The sequence below is a fragment of the Triturus cristatus genome, chromosome 6 (genome assembly GCF_964204655.1).
Source record: "Triturus cristatus chromosome 6, aTriCri1.1, whole genome shotgun sequence".
Classification (NCBI taxonomy): Eukaryota; Metazoa; Chordata; class Amphibia; order Caudata; family Salamandridae; genus Triturus; species Triturus cristatus.
In genome coordinates this window covers 985,867,471-985,887,618 of record NC_140589.1, presented here as the reverse complement: position 1 = coordinate 985,887,618, position 20,148 = coordinate 985,867,471, and the positions used below count along the sequence as shown (strand labels likewise).

General features: G+C 44.8%; 1 protein-coding gene across 1 annotated transcript in view; it reads right to left on the bottom strand.

Annotated features, from left to right (window-relative positions):
- The window catches only part of POLR3F (RNA polymerase III subunit F), a 159,985-nt gene that overhangs the window by 40,787 nt on the left and 99,050 nt on the right, over nt 1-20,148 (bottom strand). The window contains exon 8 of the mRNA XM_085611768.1: nt 2,760-2,951. Within this exon, the coding sequence (XP_085467894.1) occupies nt 2,760-2,951 (192 nt within the window). The remainder of the gene's footprint in view (nt 1-2,759; nt 2,952-20,148) is intronic.

The window sequence follows — 20,148 nt, the reverse complement described above, 5'->3', positions numbered from 1 at the left end:
GCTTGTGCTTCTCTGGAACACACCAATCTTTGACTCTAATGGTGTACACAAAGTTTTAGATTTTTTTCAATTTAATCACAAAATACTTTCTCAAAAATTGCAAACCATTGATATTTAGACAGAGGTGAAACTTCCCCAACACAATGATTTTTATCTAGAGCTACAGGACATACCCTACACTGTCTGATTATCATCCCAAAATCGGCTTGATGCCACCACTCCAACATACTCATACCCGTTTTGGCAACACACACCTTCCCTTTGATCTTCCTGTCACAGAAACATATTTCTGCCCAAAAAATAGCCCAGAAGATCGATTCTACTGCCTTCAAAAGCAGCCGCAATGACACCCAGAGGCAACAGTGCTTCGTTTGCCCATTTTCTTGGAACTCATCACTGTCAATGATGGGGTTCTAGCACCCGAATCAAGCAACAAGGGGATGACTTGAGCATTATTAGATATATTCACGAGGGGTACAGCGCTGCCAGTGAGCACTGAATGCTTTTGGCTACATCCACTGCTTCATCTAGAGTAGGGTTTTTACAAGTCAATAACCTTTTTGTATCTTCTTAGCATAACATCTTGACACAATTTGATCACAAATTAACTGGGAAGGAAAATTTTCAAGTTCACAATAAGACAGTAGTACCTTAATGCTGTAACATACGTGTCAATTGACTCAAGTGAACTCCTGCACTTTTGTGAAAAATGTATGCCTGTGTACAATTAAATTAACTTTACTCTAAAAATTAGTTTCCATTTGTTTTACAGCAAAAACTCTTCAAATGTGGCTACTTCTATGATTGTTTACACCTGTCAAGGCGGTTTTGAAACTAAATAAAAGATTGAAAATTACATACTGTGGACAACTACAGGACTGGGCATTTATTGAATACATAGGTACTATGGAAATTGTTTGTGCGTTTCCTGGAGTCTTCTCCTGACATAAGAGGGGAGTAGTGGAAGCCCTTTTTCCTTTGAAGCATTAGGTAGATATGTGGCATATTTGAGATAGGTCACGTACGAGGTTTGAGCATATATGAACAACTGTGCCACCAATCTGTTTCTGAAATTCATCAATAACCTCATTCTTCCCAGGTGTGTACCCTGGCAAGTAATCGTTAGTAAGTGAAATGTATTTACTTTTTAAATTATTTTTTTAAGGGTATCATCCTCTATGTTAATCAGTAGCGGAAAGACATCCAGAGTCCTGCCGAATGTGCACGGTGCAGCTTGAGCATCATAGAAATCTTCCTGCAGGCTCTAATGCGAGAGATACAGCTCAAGCGATCGTAGCCAGTAGACCAAGGCTGACTCCGAGCACGAGCCTTGGCTCAAGCATTCACGACAAAACTTAACATACAACCAGGAACTGAAACACCAGGGAAATCAGAAAGCAGCACCACAGCTTCTAACCTTAGCTGCCACAAGAAAAAAAGCAAGAATCTCCTGGGCCTTCTTCCATGACATAGCTGAGGCAAAATACAGGGAAACAGTACTTTATAAATCCTAGACGCAGTTCCAATCCAGCTCGTCGCCTAATATGAAATGCCTTGTGAAATATCCAAACACGAACAGGATTAATCCAAAAATTGTTTATTGCAACTTGAGGATGAGGATTGGAAGGAGGCAGTGGCGGCCGCTTAGTTCAGTCTTATCCAACTGAAAATACTGCACCGTACGTACCTCGCGAGGGAACAGCTATTAAAAATGGGGCTGGTGGGCTCGAGGAGTTGTTTGTGCTGCAGTGCTGCTAACAGAGACTTACTACAAACATTCTGGAGTTGTCCAGTCACATCACATTTCTGGAGACGGTGCTGGGCTGGAGGGTCCCCAGGGAACCAAAACTGATCTCACTACATATTACAAATAGTATAGAGGGTAACAGATATCAGAAGGCGCTGCATTGGTTGGGACTACTTGTAGCCAAGCAACACATTGCAAAAGAGGGGAAGAAGGTACGAGCCTGGATGGGTGGGCAAAGGGCATGGATTTCCGCATGGGCCTAGAGCACCCGGTATATCAGGCTAGGGGGTGGCCCTTGTAAATATCTCAAGATCTGGAAAGACTGAGTGGAACACAGAGGGGATTTATATAGAACCTTTCCCACCCATACCATGGACAATGAGTCACACTCCTTCGAGAACACCTTGCATTGAGACCTGGAAGGGGGAGGGTTCCTGGTCCCTTGACTCACTGGCTTTTACAGTACTATGGTTAATGGGGTCATGGCTCTCTACATTTCTGATGTATAGGCACAATGCGTATATTGGAATTGTGTGGTGATGATGACAATTGGTTTATTTTGTATGTTTTGTGCCAGACCTGGCCTTTGTTTTGGCTGAAAATCTCTAATAAAAAGTTTTATAAAAAAAAAAAAAATGTTAATGCAGTGAGAGAGCAAAAAGTAGAAGCTGCTAGAAAAGGTCCAGGGTAAATCCAAATGTCCTTGGTTTAAACTTAAAAATGCCAAAACAGAACATCAAGAGGACCGATAATAATAAGTCTTAGTCTTTAACAGAAGAAGGTCCAATAAACTAACAGGAATAAAAATCCCACAGCACCATTTTTAAAATTAAATGGAAAGTGCAATATTTAGCTTCAGGCTATTCTCAGTTTTTGAGTCCTTATACTCTCTATAATTTTGAGGCTGCAGTGGATTTATTTAGGGTTAGTTCTTTCAATCTGTAATCTATGTAAACGCCACCAGAGAAAGCATAAGATGATTTTCTGTCATCAAGAAGTTAGAATAACTTACTGGACAGAGACCACAAGGGGTTCGAACCAACCCAGTTGGCTGAATTATCGGATTGACGCTTCTGTAAAGCTTCATTTGTCCATCAACGCTGCCAACAGTCCCTTCTTTTGCAGCAATTATGGTCATCTCCACTTTCCCGTCATAAATTAAGGTGTTTAATATAGTTTCAATGTCTTCCATCGACAACTCCACCTAAACACGTTCAAGAAAATTTAGTTTGTTAAAACACATATAAATGTTCAAAAACGATTTATAAAAAGTAACACAATAGCATTTCCAACTTAAAAACTGATATTTATTTTTACAGATATCCTCTCAACTTCTGAGGGAAAATACCTATTACCAGGTACTACGGGGCAATTAACACTACATTTATATTTTGAATGACTTACTCCTTGTACTAATCCTATAACCCACTATTACACTTTTTTTTTAATTGTCTGCTTTTGGTACAATGATGATGCTTTCTTATAACATGTAGCAGATGGTGAAAAGGCAGTCATTCAATCTTCCAAAATGTTCATATTTTACATATTTGTTACACAGCTCATTTTTTTGAACTAGTGCCCTAATTAAGAGTGAGCAAGATGAGGGTGAGGCACCATGAGTTGCAACATTTACTGGGTGTAGTAAACGCCTCTGATTCAGTGCTTTTCTCATGAAAATGAGAACATGCCTCTGTATTTACCAGGCACTTTTTTTACCCTGCATATTTTGGCAGATTTGACGTGCCAAACTTTACCTGAAGAAAACAGGAGTTAGATAACAGATTGGAATTAAAGGAAAAGCAATGTAAAGGAAGGGGGTGAGAGGGAATTACAGTCCAGCACACGTCCTCACTAACAAGAACTAAGATATTCAAATTGGTGTGCAGTTACGTGGAAACAGTCCCAGAGCCCAAGTTTGGTGAATGGATGATCTGTGGGTCCTTCAAGATTGATGGTGTTTATTAGGTTCAGTATATCCTTGGTGTCCTTCACAAAAAAAGGTATTTTGTCAACAATAGCACTCAGGAAGTGGTTGCCATATTTGGATAGAGGTCCTGGTGAATTGCCACTGATCCTATGTTAGGACACCTCTGCAAATACATGCTAACCACAAACAACTCTGGGATCATTGTCTCCCTAGGGATTCCACCCCTTTGATTGTTTACCCTTAACAAGAGCATATGCTAAGAATAAAAGTTATTCAGGTGTGCTTAGTTAATTTTCTACCATCAATCTTCCTTTTGATCTACTCCTACCAGCCTACATAAGATAAAGGGGCAAACGCTTTTTGTCCAATGACCATCAAACAAATAGACAATAAAAGATCTCCGGCTGAGAACCCCCTTGCGTACCTGTTGGGCATTGCAGCGTCCGCCCAACGAGGAGCACGACCTGATGATAAAGTATGCCACCTAGGTGGGTGAGGGTCTGTGCACCTTATAAAGTATGCTTGGCTTGACCTAATGGGATCCACTCCCCAAACCTTAGTCACTGGGACAGTTTTCACAGAACTGCACCACACCATTTTGAATAACCCAGTTAGAACTAAAGGGCCTAACTTGACCAATAGGCAAATAACACAATGCCTTCTTGCTGCCATTACTGAACCTCATCCTACAGGGCTACAACCTGAAATAATAATAGTAGGTAACTGAGCATGTAGACCTCTCTCGTTGAACGTACTGTAAAAGGCATAAGTGAGGACCACTGAACATGTTGCTGGCACTGAAATTCAGATTTACTCCTCTGGACTACCAGTAGTAAATATGACTGTTGAACACAAGAAAAATGTGTTATATTTGAAAAGATACACTGATGAATAATAGAATAATTAACCAATTAGTATGCCACATAAAACGCATGGGGAACTATACAGCTCTATATGCCTTCCAAAGGAAGGCTCTATTGTGAAACAACTGGATCGAAGCCTGGTGATTCACTGCAGCGATGTCACAACGGTGGCGAACCAAAATAGCTAAAATGCCAGTAACAAGGATGTCATTCACTCTAGGGTTCTGAGTGACATCACAGACAACTAGGTTTCATTTGTGTTGTTTATTTTATGTCACTCGGAACCCCTGGGTGAAAAACATCCATTATTCACAATTACCCATCTATAATTTAGTATATCATGTACATGTCTAAGCGAAATACTTACTTTTAAAAAGAGAATGTTTTATTTATTGTATTTGGACAGGATTCGCGCTGCATTTGATTGCTGCAGAGGGTCTGTCGGGGAGGGAGGACAAGAGGAATATAGTTAAGTAAAGGTATCCTTTAGGTCTGCACCCACTGCATGGATGAAAAGGTGTTTCTTCAGGCAATTATAGTACTTTGTGAAGTCCACTTCAAGGCAAAGAAGCAAATGTGTGAGCTTCGGAGGACTGAGTCCTATGAATTCAGGGTCCCTTCTCAACATTTCTTTCTAGCTCATCAGGTGCAGCGAGATGGTTCAGGAAGGTCAAGCTTAGGTCTCTTTTCTAGTGGCAATTCAATCAATTAATAGTGTACGTCACTGTGCAGACCCTCTGGTAGACGTCAGATGTTTAGAATGTGGCCCTTAATCTCACTATCACGAAGTAAAGAGAGATCAATGCAGGGGTTGTGATTCGATCTAAGTTGGGCGTCAATATTTTTGAAACTTTGGAGTTTGTTAAAGTATATTTGCGAAGATGACTACACTCAAAAGGTATTCATATTATATGAACATGCATTTTCAAATTTAATATTTTCTTTAGTGAACTTCCAACGTACTCCAAGGTAACTACACTTTTCCATTTGTAGTATGTGTAGCTGTAAATCACATGCTCTGCATACGTTTTGGGAAGGAATTAGGAGTTCGCTAGAAACGGAAGCTTTTACTTTGAAGGAAAATAACTTGGAAAGTCCATGCCCAACACTAAATGGAAGAAGGTTGCAAAGCATGTGAATCTATAGCACAATAAGCTACAAGAAAAGGAATAGGTTACTTACCCGATAAGCATCTGTTTGTGGCATGTAGTGCTGTAGTTTTGCATTCTCTGCATACGCCTGCCATCTAGTGTTGTGCAAGTTGTTTTTCTTCCAACAAGTCTTTTGAGTCACAAGGTGTAGCGGCGACTCCTCTCAGTAGTAATGCACATGGGCATCGACTCCACCGTAAGTTCTCCCGCAGGCGGGTGAGAAAGGAGTGTAAAGTATGTGTAAGAATTATGGTGAGCATGCTAAATGTATAAATTGTGAAAACTAGTCAATGTAAGGAACTGCAATGTCCACAGGTATCCAGGGAGGAGGGTAGGCACATGTGAATCTTCAGCACTGCATGCCATGAACAGATGCTTACAGGGTAACATATTCCATTCAATGGCATGTGTGCCTGTAGATACACATGCTCTGCATAGACTGTAAAACAGTCCATCCTCATAAGCAGTGGCTAACATGTGAGTGTTGCAGTGGCTTGAAAAAGGGTGCGCAACACTGTCTGTCCTACGTTGGCTTGATTAAACATCCACGCAATAATGTTTAGTGAAAGTGTAGTGTGAACCATGTAGCTGCTTTACTTACATCAGCTATGGGAATATTTTCGAAAAAGGCCACGATTGCTCCTTTTTTGCGAGTAGAGTGTGGTCTGGGAGGAACAGGTGAAGGTCTTCTGGCTTTAGAATTGCAAGTTTGAATACATTTTTATATTGGGTTGCTCTGTGTGGTGGTGAAAGGGCAACAAAAAGTTGCTTAGACTTTTTGAAAGTTTTTTTTCTATCAATATAGAACATAAGCGCTCTTTTGACTTCTAATGAATGAAGAGCTCTTTCCGTAACAGAATCAGGTTGAGGGGGAAAAAACTGGCAGGTCAATGGACTGATTGATGTGAAACTGTGAGATTACCTTAGGTAGGAATTTAGGGCTGGGTCGAAAAACCACCTTGTCTTTGTGTATTTGGAAGAATGGTTCTTCTAAGGGAAGCCTGCAGCTCACTAACATGTCTGAGTGAAGTTACGGTGACTGAAAAAGCCACTTTCCAAGATAGGAATTGAAGAAAGCATGAGTGTAGGGGCTTGAAAGGAGGTCTTGCGAGTACTATATTAAGGTTCCATGAAGGTGCAGTAGTAACGCCTTTAAGTCCTTCCATGAAGGCTTTAATTAATGGAATTTCGAAGAGGGAAAGGTGATGTCAATTTTGAAGATAGGCAGCCATAGCTGCGTGATGTAAGCATAAAGAAGTATATGCTAAACCTGCCTTTTGTAAATGACATAAGTATTTGCAAAGTGCAGACTCACCCAAGGGTATCTTGGCGCTGAATAACAGATGTTTATTGTTACCCAACTCAATGGTACTCATTATATCAACCTCCGAAGGATGAAAGGCTGAGTGGACCCACCAGGATTTGAACCTGTGACGATGAGGTCAAACACAGACCCCTATAGTGAACACAGTCCACTAAGCCACCAGACCGGCATAAGTGAAGTATATAATAGAGAATGTTTTGTACTGTAGCTGTGAAATGGTCCATTTGTTTTGAGTGGCAAGAGCAAACAAAAGATTTCCATTTTGCTGCATAGCAGGTCCTAGTGGTAGGTTTACGTGCTTCTTTAAGAATGACCATACATGCCGCTGGTAAGTTGAGATAACCAAATTGTATGACCTCAGGAGTGAGATTGCTATGTTGAGAATTTTGGGATCTGGGTGTCTTGATTTGTCAATGATTTTATGTGCTAAGGTCCAGCTTGTTGTGGAGCTTCTCATGTGGGACTGCTGAAAGGTCAAGCGATGTTGTGAACCTAGGCTGAAGAGCCCAAGTGGGAGCTATTAGGATCATTGTTAGAGAAGTCTGCCTGAGCATCCGAGCCAGAAATGGAAGGTGAGGGAGAGGCGGAAAAGCGTAGGCAAATATTTTTGACCAACTCATCCGAAATACATTGCCCATGGACAGTGGGTGTGGGAACCTGGAGGCAAAGTTTGGAAAGTAAGCATTTTTTGCTGTGGCGAAAAGATTTGAGGCAAGCCCCGCTTTTAGAAGTAGGGTAAGAGGACTTGTGGGTGGAGTTCCAATTTGTGGACTTGTTGCTGCATCCTGCTGAGCAGGTCTGCAAAGTCATTGTCTTTTTCAGGAAGGTATTCTGCTAACAGGTAAATGTGGGGATGTAGAGCTCAGGTCCAGATGGCTTGAGACCAGTGTCAGAGTTGTGTAGACCGTGTCCCCTATGTTTTTAAAGATAATACATGGCTGTCATATTGTCCGTTCGGACTAGGACAACCTTGTGAGTCGGGTGAGGTAGGAATGCTTTCAATGCTAGGTGAACAGTTTGAAGCTCTAGGCAGTTAATGTGGAGAGACTAGTGCTTGACATCCCATAGGTCCTGCACTGTAAGGCCTTGTAGGTGAGCACCCCATCCCATCTTTGATGCATCTCTTGTGACAATGATGTGGGGAACAGAGTCAATAAAAGGCTGCCCCTTCGACAGGTTGGTGTTGTTCCACCATAGCAGAGAACGGTGAGTGTGGTGGTCTATCGACACTAGATCTGTCAACTGAACCTGTAACTGTGACCACTGACGAGCTAGACATTATTGTAATGGATGCATATGAAATCTAGCGTGAAGAACTATGGCAATGCAGGAAGCCATTATTCCTAGCAGATGCATGACCAACCTCACTGCGAGTTGTTGGCTGATCTGAAGTTTAGGCAGTATTGTCTGAAAGTTTTTAATTCTTACGAGATTGGGGGAAGCTAATCCTATTTGTGTGGTTAGGATTGCTCCTAAGTATGGTTGAACTTGTAATGGTTTATCTACTCTAGGCGTTACAACCCTAGCCCTAATAGGGTCTTTAAATGTGTCATCAGTATGTCTAAGAATGCCTTTTAACATGGGCAGGTATTAGGTAGCCCTATGTGTGTTGAAAAGTGTGTTAAAGAGGAAGCCATCCTCTAAAGGCTTTTTATGAAGCTGGACATTATGAAAAGCAGCAGCCCTTGCTTTAACCTCCTGGCTCTCCTGGAGGAGATGGTGGTGCAGGAGAGTGTAGTAGTGGGAGGGGGGTGAAGGTGGAGGAGGTGGAGTTGGTATGGGAGATGGAAGGGGTAGAGGGCTGATAGCTTTGTCCATAGTCTTTTTTTCCAGAGGGACTGGCATGTCCAAAGACTCTTCAAAAGTAAGCTTCCTTTTAGGTGGCGAGTGGAAGCTGTAGCCAGTATATGTTCAGTACATGCCTAGATATGAATTTTCTTCTAGTTTGTGTCCAATTTCTCCTTTGACTTGTGCAGAATTGGTTTCATCTGCGTTTCGGACCGAGCTTGGACTGCTTCGGCTCCGAAGGTCTTTGCTTCGAAGTAGACTGTGCACTCAGTGCAGAGGTGGAGGACGGCGACTGATGGCTCGGTACTGAAGATCGACTCGATGCCTGTTGGTGGCCTGGTACGAAGAAACCGAAGTGGATGGCTTCGACCTGGCAAGCACTTTTGGTGCAAAGTATGAATGCGGAACGACTGCAGTGTTTTTTCGGTGCTGACCATGGCTAGATAGCAGTGGTGGCCCTTGGACCTGGGATTCGAAGTCCAGCAGTGCCATATGTTTTTGGTAGGCTTGGGCTGGGTGACAGGTGCATGGGGAGCCATATTCACAGGTTGTTGAGCCAGAGTAATCTCCTTTATTTCAAAGTTCTCTTCAAGCTTGGAGCCTGAACTTTCATACACAGAGAAGGCCCCCCTTCTTGTCGGTCAATGGCTCCTCCTGGATATTGCTCCTCACCAAAGATGTTGTGCGTGTCGTCGGTGGCTCTGGAGAACATCTTGAGGCAACTAATTCAATACTGGATTGCATATTGTGGAGTGTTCCGTGAAAGAAGCGTGAATTCATTGTAACGGGAATTGTTAATTATTCACTGCTCTGTGGATAGTGAAAAAACAAGGAATTGCTAATTATTCACTGCTCTGTGGAAAGTGAAAAAACAAGATTTACTTATCATCAGAACACTGACCGTGAATATTCATTCATATATGTGGGACATTATTTCGTTACATCCCGTATTACGTTGTTTGTCATACCGAACATTGTCTTGCCTTGAAGAAGTTCCAGTGTGGAACAAAACGCGTTGGCTGTGAGTCTTTTTTTAAAAGAAAATTAAAAGGATATACCAAAGATATTGTTGGACCTGGTGCACCTTCCTCTTTTGCTTTTCTCAATTCAATGATCCGGATGGGTGTTTTTGGAGCAGAATGACTTGTAGGTGGCGCAGACTGCTTCGTTGTGCTTGGGGGAAAGCACAAGTTGCACCCTGAATGTTGGCCTGCATGAGGGTACTGTATGTGGAAACGCAGGCAGAACAGAAAGGGTGTGTGTTTTATTACCAGTGGAGCATTTTCGGGAAGACTGGTAACAATGGAGAAGGTAGGCCCTGAAGGAGCTTTGGTGGAATGGAGTAGAACCGGCAGAGTTTTTTATCAGAGCGGCAGATGGAGAAGCACAAGCGATAACAATGCAGCCGAAGACAGAGAAAAGAACCAGATAATCGAACCAAAATGGAGTCAAAATATGGAGCGAAAGCATACACGACTGAACCCAACGGCAGAGAAAAAACGATCTAACAATAGAGTCATTACACAGTCACTCAAAAGACTTCTTCGAAAAAAAACAACTTTCACAACTCCGGACCCAACACTAGCTGTACATACTCTTGCCATCATGTGTCTCTACAGTCACACATATCATCAAACAGTTACTTACCTGCTGTCAGAACCCCTTTCAGAGTGCCATGGGGCACGCAGGGGTTACTGGGTACAACTGTAAAGGTTAAGCCCTTTTACTCCTGATGTTCCAGGTCCCACCTACTTTAAATCCTAATCCCCTGTATGGTTTGAGAAGATTAGGCTGTTGTGGGAGTTGTGGCTGATATTGTCTGGGACGAAAAGAAAACCCTCTTGAGAAGCCAGCAGCTTCGCTGGCTTTAAATCATTCTAAGGCAGAGTCAGCCTTTTCACCAAAGAGCTGCTGCTCATCAAAGGAAAGGTCCATCAGGCTGGCCTGGACATCTGCGAAAAAATGTAATGTGTGGCCAAGTATGGCTCTGAAAAGTAATCGAGGTATCCATGGCACAGGGCACTGAGTCTGCCTAATCCAGACCCGATTTGATAATATGACAAGAGGCATTTTGGCCATCAGAGCTCCTAAAAATGACCCTTCTTATTGTTTGGGACATGTGGCAAAATCATCTTAACATTATCTAATAGGACATGAGTGTGCCTGGCTAAAGGCAGTTAGCAGTAAGAGATTTTAAGGCCATTCTGCCTGCAGGGAATGTCTTTTAGGCCCAACCCTCAAGGCGCTTGGACATCCTATCATAGGGGGCTGTTGGGAAGGCTACTGCAGATTGACCCCCAGAACACCAGGCTCTCTGCTGATGGATGGGCCGAAAGAACACCGGGTCACCTGGTACTGGGCAGCAGTGACCTACAAGATAATTAACTACCAGGTAGAAGAGGATTTCTCAAATGCGGCTAACATGAAGCGCTAAAAGACTCTCTTTAAAGGGAAGACTGGGTTCTCAGAAGGCAGGAGCACCTCAGTGAACACATTTGTCTCAGTCTCTGTAATCTAGGACCTCTGCAGACTTTATCATCATTTTATTTAAGGGAACTACTTCAGGCGTTACTGCCTAGGATCTTGGTATATTGTGGGGTCAGAATCCATCCCAAAAATATCATGTAGGTGGTTTCTATATTCTTCCTCTTCAAGAAGTTGTTGGGTATCCCTATGGGATATAATGTGGGGGGTGACGGGCTGTGAGGTCAGTGGCGCCGTTAACCAGTGGAGGCACTTTCTGCAACTTCAGTTATTGAGGTGCCGTATACCTGAGTAATGGATCAAAAGAATCTGGAATCAGTGCTGAATCTGTCAGATAGGCTGTGGAGGTCGAAGATGGGCCGTCCATGGTGTTGCTTGTTGAGGCGTTGTGTACTTGAGTGCTGGATCAAAAGAATGAGGCATCGGCCTGAATCTTTTGGAGCAGCGCCGAAGGGTATAAACATCGTATGTCGGTACGGAACTGCCAGTGCCAAAGGGATGACAGTCGTCATGGAGGCCTTCGAAAAGATTGAATATATGGCGTTGAGAAGCGCTGCCGAATTCTACTTTGGTGTTGAGAACTCTGGGAGGTCCGGTGCTCACGTTGGGATCTCAGGCAGTGGATGCACCGGTGCTGAAGACCCCTGAGGGCTAGGTGAATGTTCCGGAGTCAGATCCAGTGGTAGAGCAAGGTTGGGCAGAAGAGGAGCAGTTGAAGTCAAGCCGACCAACTGTAGCTCCAAGGATGAAGGTCCTGTGGGAGAGCGAGAAGGACAAGGAGACTTATCTCTGGAATGTTTCTATGGGTTCTTGTGCTTTTTCTTACCTACCGAGGAGGAAGAAGATCTCAAGCAATGTCTTGTGGCATAAATGGTTCTTTCAGGTCCCAGCCATGAACAACGTAACTTTCCGCTCTTTTAAGGCCTTAGGGTGCAAGTGGAGGCAAGAAGAACATGCCCAGCAGTCATGCATTGTTCGACCGGAGGCACCAAAGGCACACTGAATGGGGGTCCATAATAGACATCTTATCCTCACAATACATACGGGGTTTAAAACCTGATTTCTTGGAAGTAGATAGTACTGCTGTGAAAAGATTTTTGATGAGAAAATTCCACAGCAGAACTATACTCCGGATTCACGCCAGGGACACGGAAAACAGGAAACAGATGTTATTGCACCAATGCAGTAGCTTTATGGCCTCAGTGACGCTGACTGACATCACTTCCTGTCTCAAGTGAGTCCGTGCCCTCACTGGTGACTTGACAGATTAGAAGATTTCCGGAGTCAGTCTGACAGTTCAACAAGTGAGGAATTATGCCGGTAAAAGTATCCATCAGAAACAGATAGTTCCAAGATATGAAGAATTTTTCCTTACATAGCAAACCTGTCAGATCACGCTGCTAACAATGACCTTAAAGTGTAATTATGTGTTGTAAAGTACAGAATTTAGCTGCATAAAAATTACTTAGGAGAAAATCGCAATTCTTTTTAGTCCTGTGGTGTTAATTGCATAATCTATGGAATGAGGTTTAGTTCATGGTCTTGACATAATTATTTAAAATAATTTAAATACTGAATAGCAGATGTGTTTTGCATTTAACAGAAACCCACGTTTATATAAAGGTATGTACCGTGATTTAGACTTGAACCCAGGTCTGTGTGTTGTCTATATGCACCGTCTTTCATATACAATTACGGATTTATATGATTTGACCATCAAAACACAGAAATAAAAAGACAATTATAGAAAGAACAAATACACAAATTATGAAATATTTGAAGTGACCAACAAAAAATATATATAATAATAATAATAATTTGGTTTTATTTCGAAAAGATGAAGCGATATGCTAGATTTTAACCTATCTCTGTTATTTTTGCTCCTAATGCATGCTCTCTTTTTGTCTATGCAACCCAGGGCTTCAATTGAAGCCAATAATCGAATATGCTACTTACCAGTATGCATCTGTTCTTGGCATGTAGGGCTGCTGACATTCATATCTGTGCATAGATCGTCGCCTAGTGTTGGGTCCGGGTGATTGCACATTGTTGTCCTGGAAGAGTCTTCGAAGTATCACGAGATAGGTGGCTCCTCCCCTGGACTACAGTGCGCATGGGCATCCCCTCCATCCTTAGATTGTTTTTCGCCATTGTGGCATAGATGGAGTGTAATACAGTGAATGATGACCATGCTAACTAGTAATGACTCAATGCTACAGCTGCTACAGGCGCTGGGGAGGAGGGTGGGCGATATGAATGTCAGCAGCCCTACATGCCAAGAACAGATGCATACTGGTAAGTAGCATATTCGGTTCGAGGCATGTGGGCTGCTGAATTCATATCTGTGCATAGATTATATAGCAGTCCCTCCATTAGCGGCGGCCGCCCGTGCCAGCTGCAGCAGTCTGAAAAAGAGTTTTGAGAACAGCCTGTCCTACAGCTGCCTGCTGTCTTGAGTGTACATCTACACAGTAGTGCTTGGTAAATGTATGTATAGTGGACCATGTGGCTGATCTACATATCTGCTCTAAAGGAATATTTCCCAGGAAAGCCATGGAGGCCCCTAACTTTTGTGTAGAGTGGGCCCTTGGAGGAATTGTTAGTGTGCGCTTAGCTTTTTGATAGCAAATCTGTATACACTTAACTATCCACCTAGCTATTCCTGCTTTGGAAATGGGGTTGCCTTTGTGCTGTGGAGAAAAGGCAACAAACAGTTGTTTTGTTTTCCTGAAAGTCTGTGTTCTGTCAATATAGTATAGGAGAGCTCTTCTGATATCAAGTGTGTGGAGCATTCTCTCCGCTACATTTTCAGGATTAGGATAAAACACGGGCAGTTCTATGGATTGGTTCATATGAAACTGCGATATCACCTTGGGCATGAATGTAGGGTTGGTGCATAGTACTACCCTGTTTGCATGAACTTGTATAAATGGCTCTTGAATGGTTAGTGCCTGAAGTTCACTAACTCGTCTTAGGGAAGTAATGGCAACTAGGAAAGCTACTTTCCATGTTAGAAATTGAATCTCACAGGAGTGTAGGGGTTCAAAAGGTGGTCCCATTAGTCTGGTGAGGACCACATTTAGGTTCCAGACTGGCGAAGGAGGGTGTCGTGGGGGAATCACACGTATGAGTCCCTCCAAGAAAGCTCTGATGGCCGGCACTTTGAACAGAGAGAGGTGCTGCCTATTCTGAAGGTAAGCTGCCAGCGCGGTTAAATGTATACGGATGGAATTGTATGCCAGATTGCATCGGTATAAGTGTAGAAGATAACAGATAATGTTTTGCGTTGATGCATCCAGCGGATTGATGTCATTATTCTTACAATAAATGACAAATCTTTTCCACTTAGCCGCGTAGCAGGCTCTGGTAGTGGGTCTCCGTGCCGCCTTGATGATATTCATACATTCTGGAGGCAAGTTGAGGTAGCCAAATTCTAAGATCTCAGGAGCCAGATCGGCAGGTTTAGCTGTTGCGGATCTGGGTGCTGAATCTCGCCATGGCTCTGCGTTAAAAGTGTGGGTGTGAGCCGTAGCCGTTGATGCGGTACCACAGAGAGTCCCAGAAACGTGGTGGTGTACCAAGGCTGACGTGCCCACGTTGGAGCAACTAGGATGAGCGTCATTGAGTGTTGCTTGAGTTTGCGTGCCACCAGCGGTATTAACGGCGCTGGGGGAAAAGCGTACGCAAATCTGCCGGACAAGTTCATCCATATTGCATTGCCCTGCGACTGTGGATGTGGGAACCTGGCGGCAAAGTTTTGGCATTTTGCGTTTTCCCTTGTGGCGAAGAGGTCTATCTCTGGATGACCCCACTGCTGGAAGTACGGGTGGAGTACTGATGGATGTATTTCCCACTCGTGCATCTGGTGGCTGTGTCTGCTGAGCAGGTCTGCCATCTGGTTGTCTTTGCCTGGGAGGTGTTCCGCCATGAGGAAGATGTTCCTCTGAATGGCCCACTTCCACATGCTCTGCGCCAGATGAGACAACTGTGGCGAGTGTGTTCCTCCCTGCTTCTGTATGTAGTACATGGCAGTCATGTTGTCCGTTCGGATCAACACGACCTTGTTGCACAGGTGCAGTTTGAATGCTTTCATGGCTAAGAAGATCGCCATCAGTTCCAGAATGTTGATGTGCATCCTCTTTTGCAGTGTCGTCCATAGTCCCTGCACTGTGTGATTGAGTACATGAGCTCCCCATCCCTGGAGAGACGCATCCGCCGTCAGAATGATTTGTGGAACAGGCTCCTGGAACGGTCGGCCCTTGCAAAGGTTTTGTGGATTCCACCAATGCAGAGAGTTGTATGCCCGACCGCTCACCAACACTAGGTCTTTTAAGTGTCCGTGGGCCTGATTCCACTGACGTGCCAAGCACTCCTGAAGCGGGCGCATATCTAATCTTGCCTGCGGGACTATGAAGATGCAGGCCATCATGCCTATCAACTGCATAAACACTCTTGCTGGGAGTGAGTGTTGAGGTTTGAATTTCTTTATGAGCAACTGAAGGCTGTTGATCCTGACTGAATTTGGTTGTGCCGTGGCTGCCAGAGTGTCTATGGTTGCGCCTAGGTACTGCTGTACGTGGTTGGGTTGAAGGTGGGACTTTGGATTATTCAGAGAGAAACCCAGGCTGTGAAGAAGGTGAATGGTGTGGGACATGTGGCTGGCACAGTGTTGGGCCGACTTTCCCTGGATAAGCCAGTCGTCCAGATAAGGATAGACATGTATGTGCTGTCTCCGTAAGTGTGCCGCCACTGTAGCCAGGCACTTGGTGAAAACTCTGGGTGCCGTAGTGACCCCGAAAGGGAGGACTTTGAACTGGTAATGCTGATTGAGAACAGTGAACCTGAGATACTTCCTGTGTGAGGGGTGTATGGGTATATGGAAATACGCATCTTTGAGGTCTAATGTTGCGAGAAAGTCTCCCTGACTGAGCAACGGTAGTACTTGTTGCAGAGTGAGCATGTGAAAATGCTCTGAGAGAATGTAACGGTTTAGAGGTCTTAGATCTAGTATGGGTCTGAGAGATCCATCCTTTTTGGGGATCAGAAAATACAGTGAGTACACCCCTGATCCTCGTCCCTTTGCAGGCACGAGTTCTATGGCTCCTTTTTGGAGCATACTGAGAACTTCCTGTTGGAATAAGTGCAAGTGCTCTGCGGACATATGATGGTGTCTTGGTAGTATGTTGGGTGGAGTGGATGTGAACTCTAGACAATAACCATACTGGATAATATCTCTCACCCACCTGTCTGTAGTAATGGATTCCCAGACTGGCAGGAACTGTTGGGAGTCTCCCCCCGACAGGTGTTACGTGGTCGGGGGGCAGTGACAAGGCGTCACTGGTGGTTGGTGGCGGAGGACCTGGAGCTGTTTCCACGGCCTCTGCCCTTGACGTTGTTGCCACGGTATCCACCTCTATTATTTTTATTATAGGTGGTCTGTGTACCTCCTTTAGTGTACTGTGACTGTTGTGAGTTTTGGCTTCTGGATGGCCCTCTGTTGCTGGAGCGACGAAAGGACCCACTCCGAAACTGCTGTGATTGCAGAGCCCCCATAGACTTTGCAGTCTCTGTATCCTTCTTGAGTTTTTCTAGGGTGGTGTCAACCTCGGGGCCAAAGAGGGAGTTAGGGTTGACAGGTTGATTAAGTATAGTTGTTTGTATTTCTGGTTTGAAGCCAGAGATTCTTAACCAAGCATGCCGTCTTAACATGACGCTGGTGTTAATAGCCCTAGCTGCAGTGTCAGCTGCGTCAAGAGCGCACTTAATGGAAGCGTTGCTGATAAGCTTCCCTTCTGTAATTAGGGATTCAGCTCCCTCTTTATACTGATCTGGGAGGTGCTGGAGCAGTGTCTCTAGGGTATCATAATGTGCCCTGTCGTATCTAGCAAGAAGCGCCTAAGTGTTGGCAATTCTCCAGATGTTAGCTGCTTGTGCAGCAACCCTCTTCCCTGATGTTTCCAAGACCTTAGACTCTTTGTCTGGGGGAGGAGCATCACCCGTTGTCTGTGAGTTGGCTCTCTTCCGAGCATTGGAAACCACCAATGAGTCTAAAGGCAACTGTCCTCTTATGTAGGCAGGGTCCCCAGGAGCTGGCCTATACTTTTTTTCAATTCTAGGGTTAAGGACTCTCGCCCTAGTGGTCTCCTTAAAAATGTCAGTGGCCTGTTTGAGGACCCCCTTCAGCATGGGCAGAGTCTTAACAGACCTTTCTGGGGTAGAGAAGGTATCCATTAGAAAGTCGTCCTCAATAGGAGCTGTACGTCATGATTGTTGGCGGCTCTTTCAATTAAGGCATTGAAAGCAGCCGTATCCTCTGTAGGAGATGTTTTCACCACATATGCTTGTGTGTCTGGAGCAGTATGCGGGTCCCCTGCATCAGTAGTGTCCACCCAAGGCTGGTTCTGGTCTTCAGGGTCAGTGTCCATAGGATAAGTGCCCTCTATATCATCAACATCTCCAGCATCCACATTAGAGTGTGTGGGTGAGAATGACTGAGGTTCTGTGGCACAATATTGAAGTTGTTCCACTAGAACTGGTGATGTGGGTCTTTTTCTCTTCAATGGAATTTAGTAGGGCTCCATTGGTGTCTCTGTCACTATTTTCCGTTTGTATATGGAAAGTCTACCAGTATTGGCGTCGATGAATTGCCTGGGATTCTCATCGTCGCGAGGTAGTGCAACCGCACCCCTTTCTGTTGGTGCCTCGACAGTTTTCTTCGGGTCGATAGGTTCTTGGGGGTCGAGACCCTTCTTGGTGTCGAACATTTTAGGTCGCACCGCTGGTGGGAGTCCAAACTTGATGTGCGTCGACGCGATGTGAACCGCGCTGACCGCTTTGGGCTGCGGGGCCGTGTCTGTGCCAACCATGGAAGCCTTGGTTTGGATGCGTAATAACGACTCCGACACCTTCTGCTTTACAAAGGGAGACGGTGCCGCGGATTGGACACGATCCTTCGACGCCCTTTTGGTTGTGGCCTCAGGCCCCGTACCGGAGGTCGTCTTCGGGCCACGAAGACTGGAATGGGGTGGCTCCCGAGGGCCGCTCGCCATATGTGTGTTGACGCTCCTTGGCGTCGATATTTTCGGGTCGGCAACCTTGATCTTGATTGTAGGGGCCGCCTTCGGCTCGACGTTTGTAAGACTCCTCTCGGCGTCAACAGCCTTCTTTTGCGTCTTCGGCTCCGAGGGCTTCGAGGCCTTGTTGCCGTGGAGAGACTCTTTCACTTTCGGTTTCGCTTTCGGTGCCGCTGCCTTCAGTTTCGATTCTCGTCGATCGAGTGATGGCGCTTTCGATACCGACGGCTCTTTAGGATAGTTCGACGCCGGGCATTTAAGCGGGGCGGAAGAACGAGAGGAATGATCTTGGGTAAGGCCTTGTGGCGATCCCGCGACCTGAGCCTTATCGAGTGTCTCTGTGGGCCCTGAGTGGACCGGTGGGCGTAGCTCCTCTTCTGAGCTATCCTCCTCTGCCCCAAGGGCCTCTCCGTCGTCTCCTACCTGTTCGACGACTTCATCTAGAATATGTTCGTCCTCGGCATCATAGTCTGACTCGCGCTCCGACGCCGGATCCGACATCTCTCCTTGAACTTCAAGGTCCAAGACCTCCTCATCTTTGGTCCCGAAGAGGTTGTCCGGGTTTGGCGCTACTTTCTGCGCCTCGAGCCGAGCTGCTCGACGAATGCGAAGTGTTTTCTTCGATCGAAACCGGGAGCACGCCATACAGGTGGCTTCGTCGTGGTTTGGAGAGAGGCACTTATTGCACACCGGGTGCATGTCGAAGCGAGCATATTTAGCGTTGCAAAGAGGGCAACGCTTGAAGGGGCTATTCGATGACTTTGGTTCCATCGTCGATCTGGATCGGCGCTGACGTCGAAGGGCAAATGGCTAACTTCGATGAAGATACTCGGCGCCGAACGAAAAAACAATACCGACGAGTAGTAGGCCTAAATACTCTAAGAGCTAAGATGAGGACATCAGAACCCAATGGCGGATGGAGGGGATGCCCATGCGCACTGTAGTCCAGGGGAGGAGCCACCTATCTCGTGATACTTCGAAGACTCTTCCAGGACAACAATGTGCAATCATCCGGACCCAACACTAGGCGGCGATCTATGCACAGATATGAATTCAGCAGCCCACATGCCTCGAACTGTCCATATTAGATTCTGTATATGGTACCTGAACTGCTCTCACAAATCTAGCTAAAGTTACCAATTTAATATTTTAGCCTCATTTTCAAATTCCTTCACAATTACAGAGCGTTTTAAACTTTGCATTTTACATTTTATTTTGCGTGTGTGTGTGTATGCCTCAGTACCGCAGGTTAGCAGGGGTCTGGAATTTAATAAAATATCTACTTGTATATGGGGCAGGTTGCTTCATAAATCTAGATGCCCTGTAACAAAATCCACTTGTCCCTTTTGTGCCATGTAATGCGGCGACAAATTATGGCAGCAATCTCATTATATAAGAGCTCTGAAATAGCTTCTCTGATTATGCCAGCGCTCATACCATAGTAGAGTTTGAATACTAGCAATTACCTTATGTTGCCACGTTTCCGCAGATCTACATACTGGACTGAAGGTAATGGTAAGCAACAGTTCCAGGGTTGGAATGCCCTTTCGAGTCTGTGGACACCTATTAACTTGCATGTTTTAAGGCTTTGCAACAACTCTTCTCTAATATCTTCCCATACTGAGAAAGGTTGGAAATGTACTCCCGACAATGGCAGACATAAAACTTCTTCCAGGGTTGGGAAAAAAGAGGTTGGAGGGAAAGGGAACTTGCAAACACTCTGATTTTCACATGCACAAATCTACACCTGCGTGTTTGCTCATGCTAAAATGCAGTTCAGAAATATCTTCT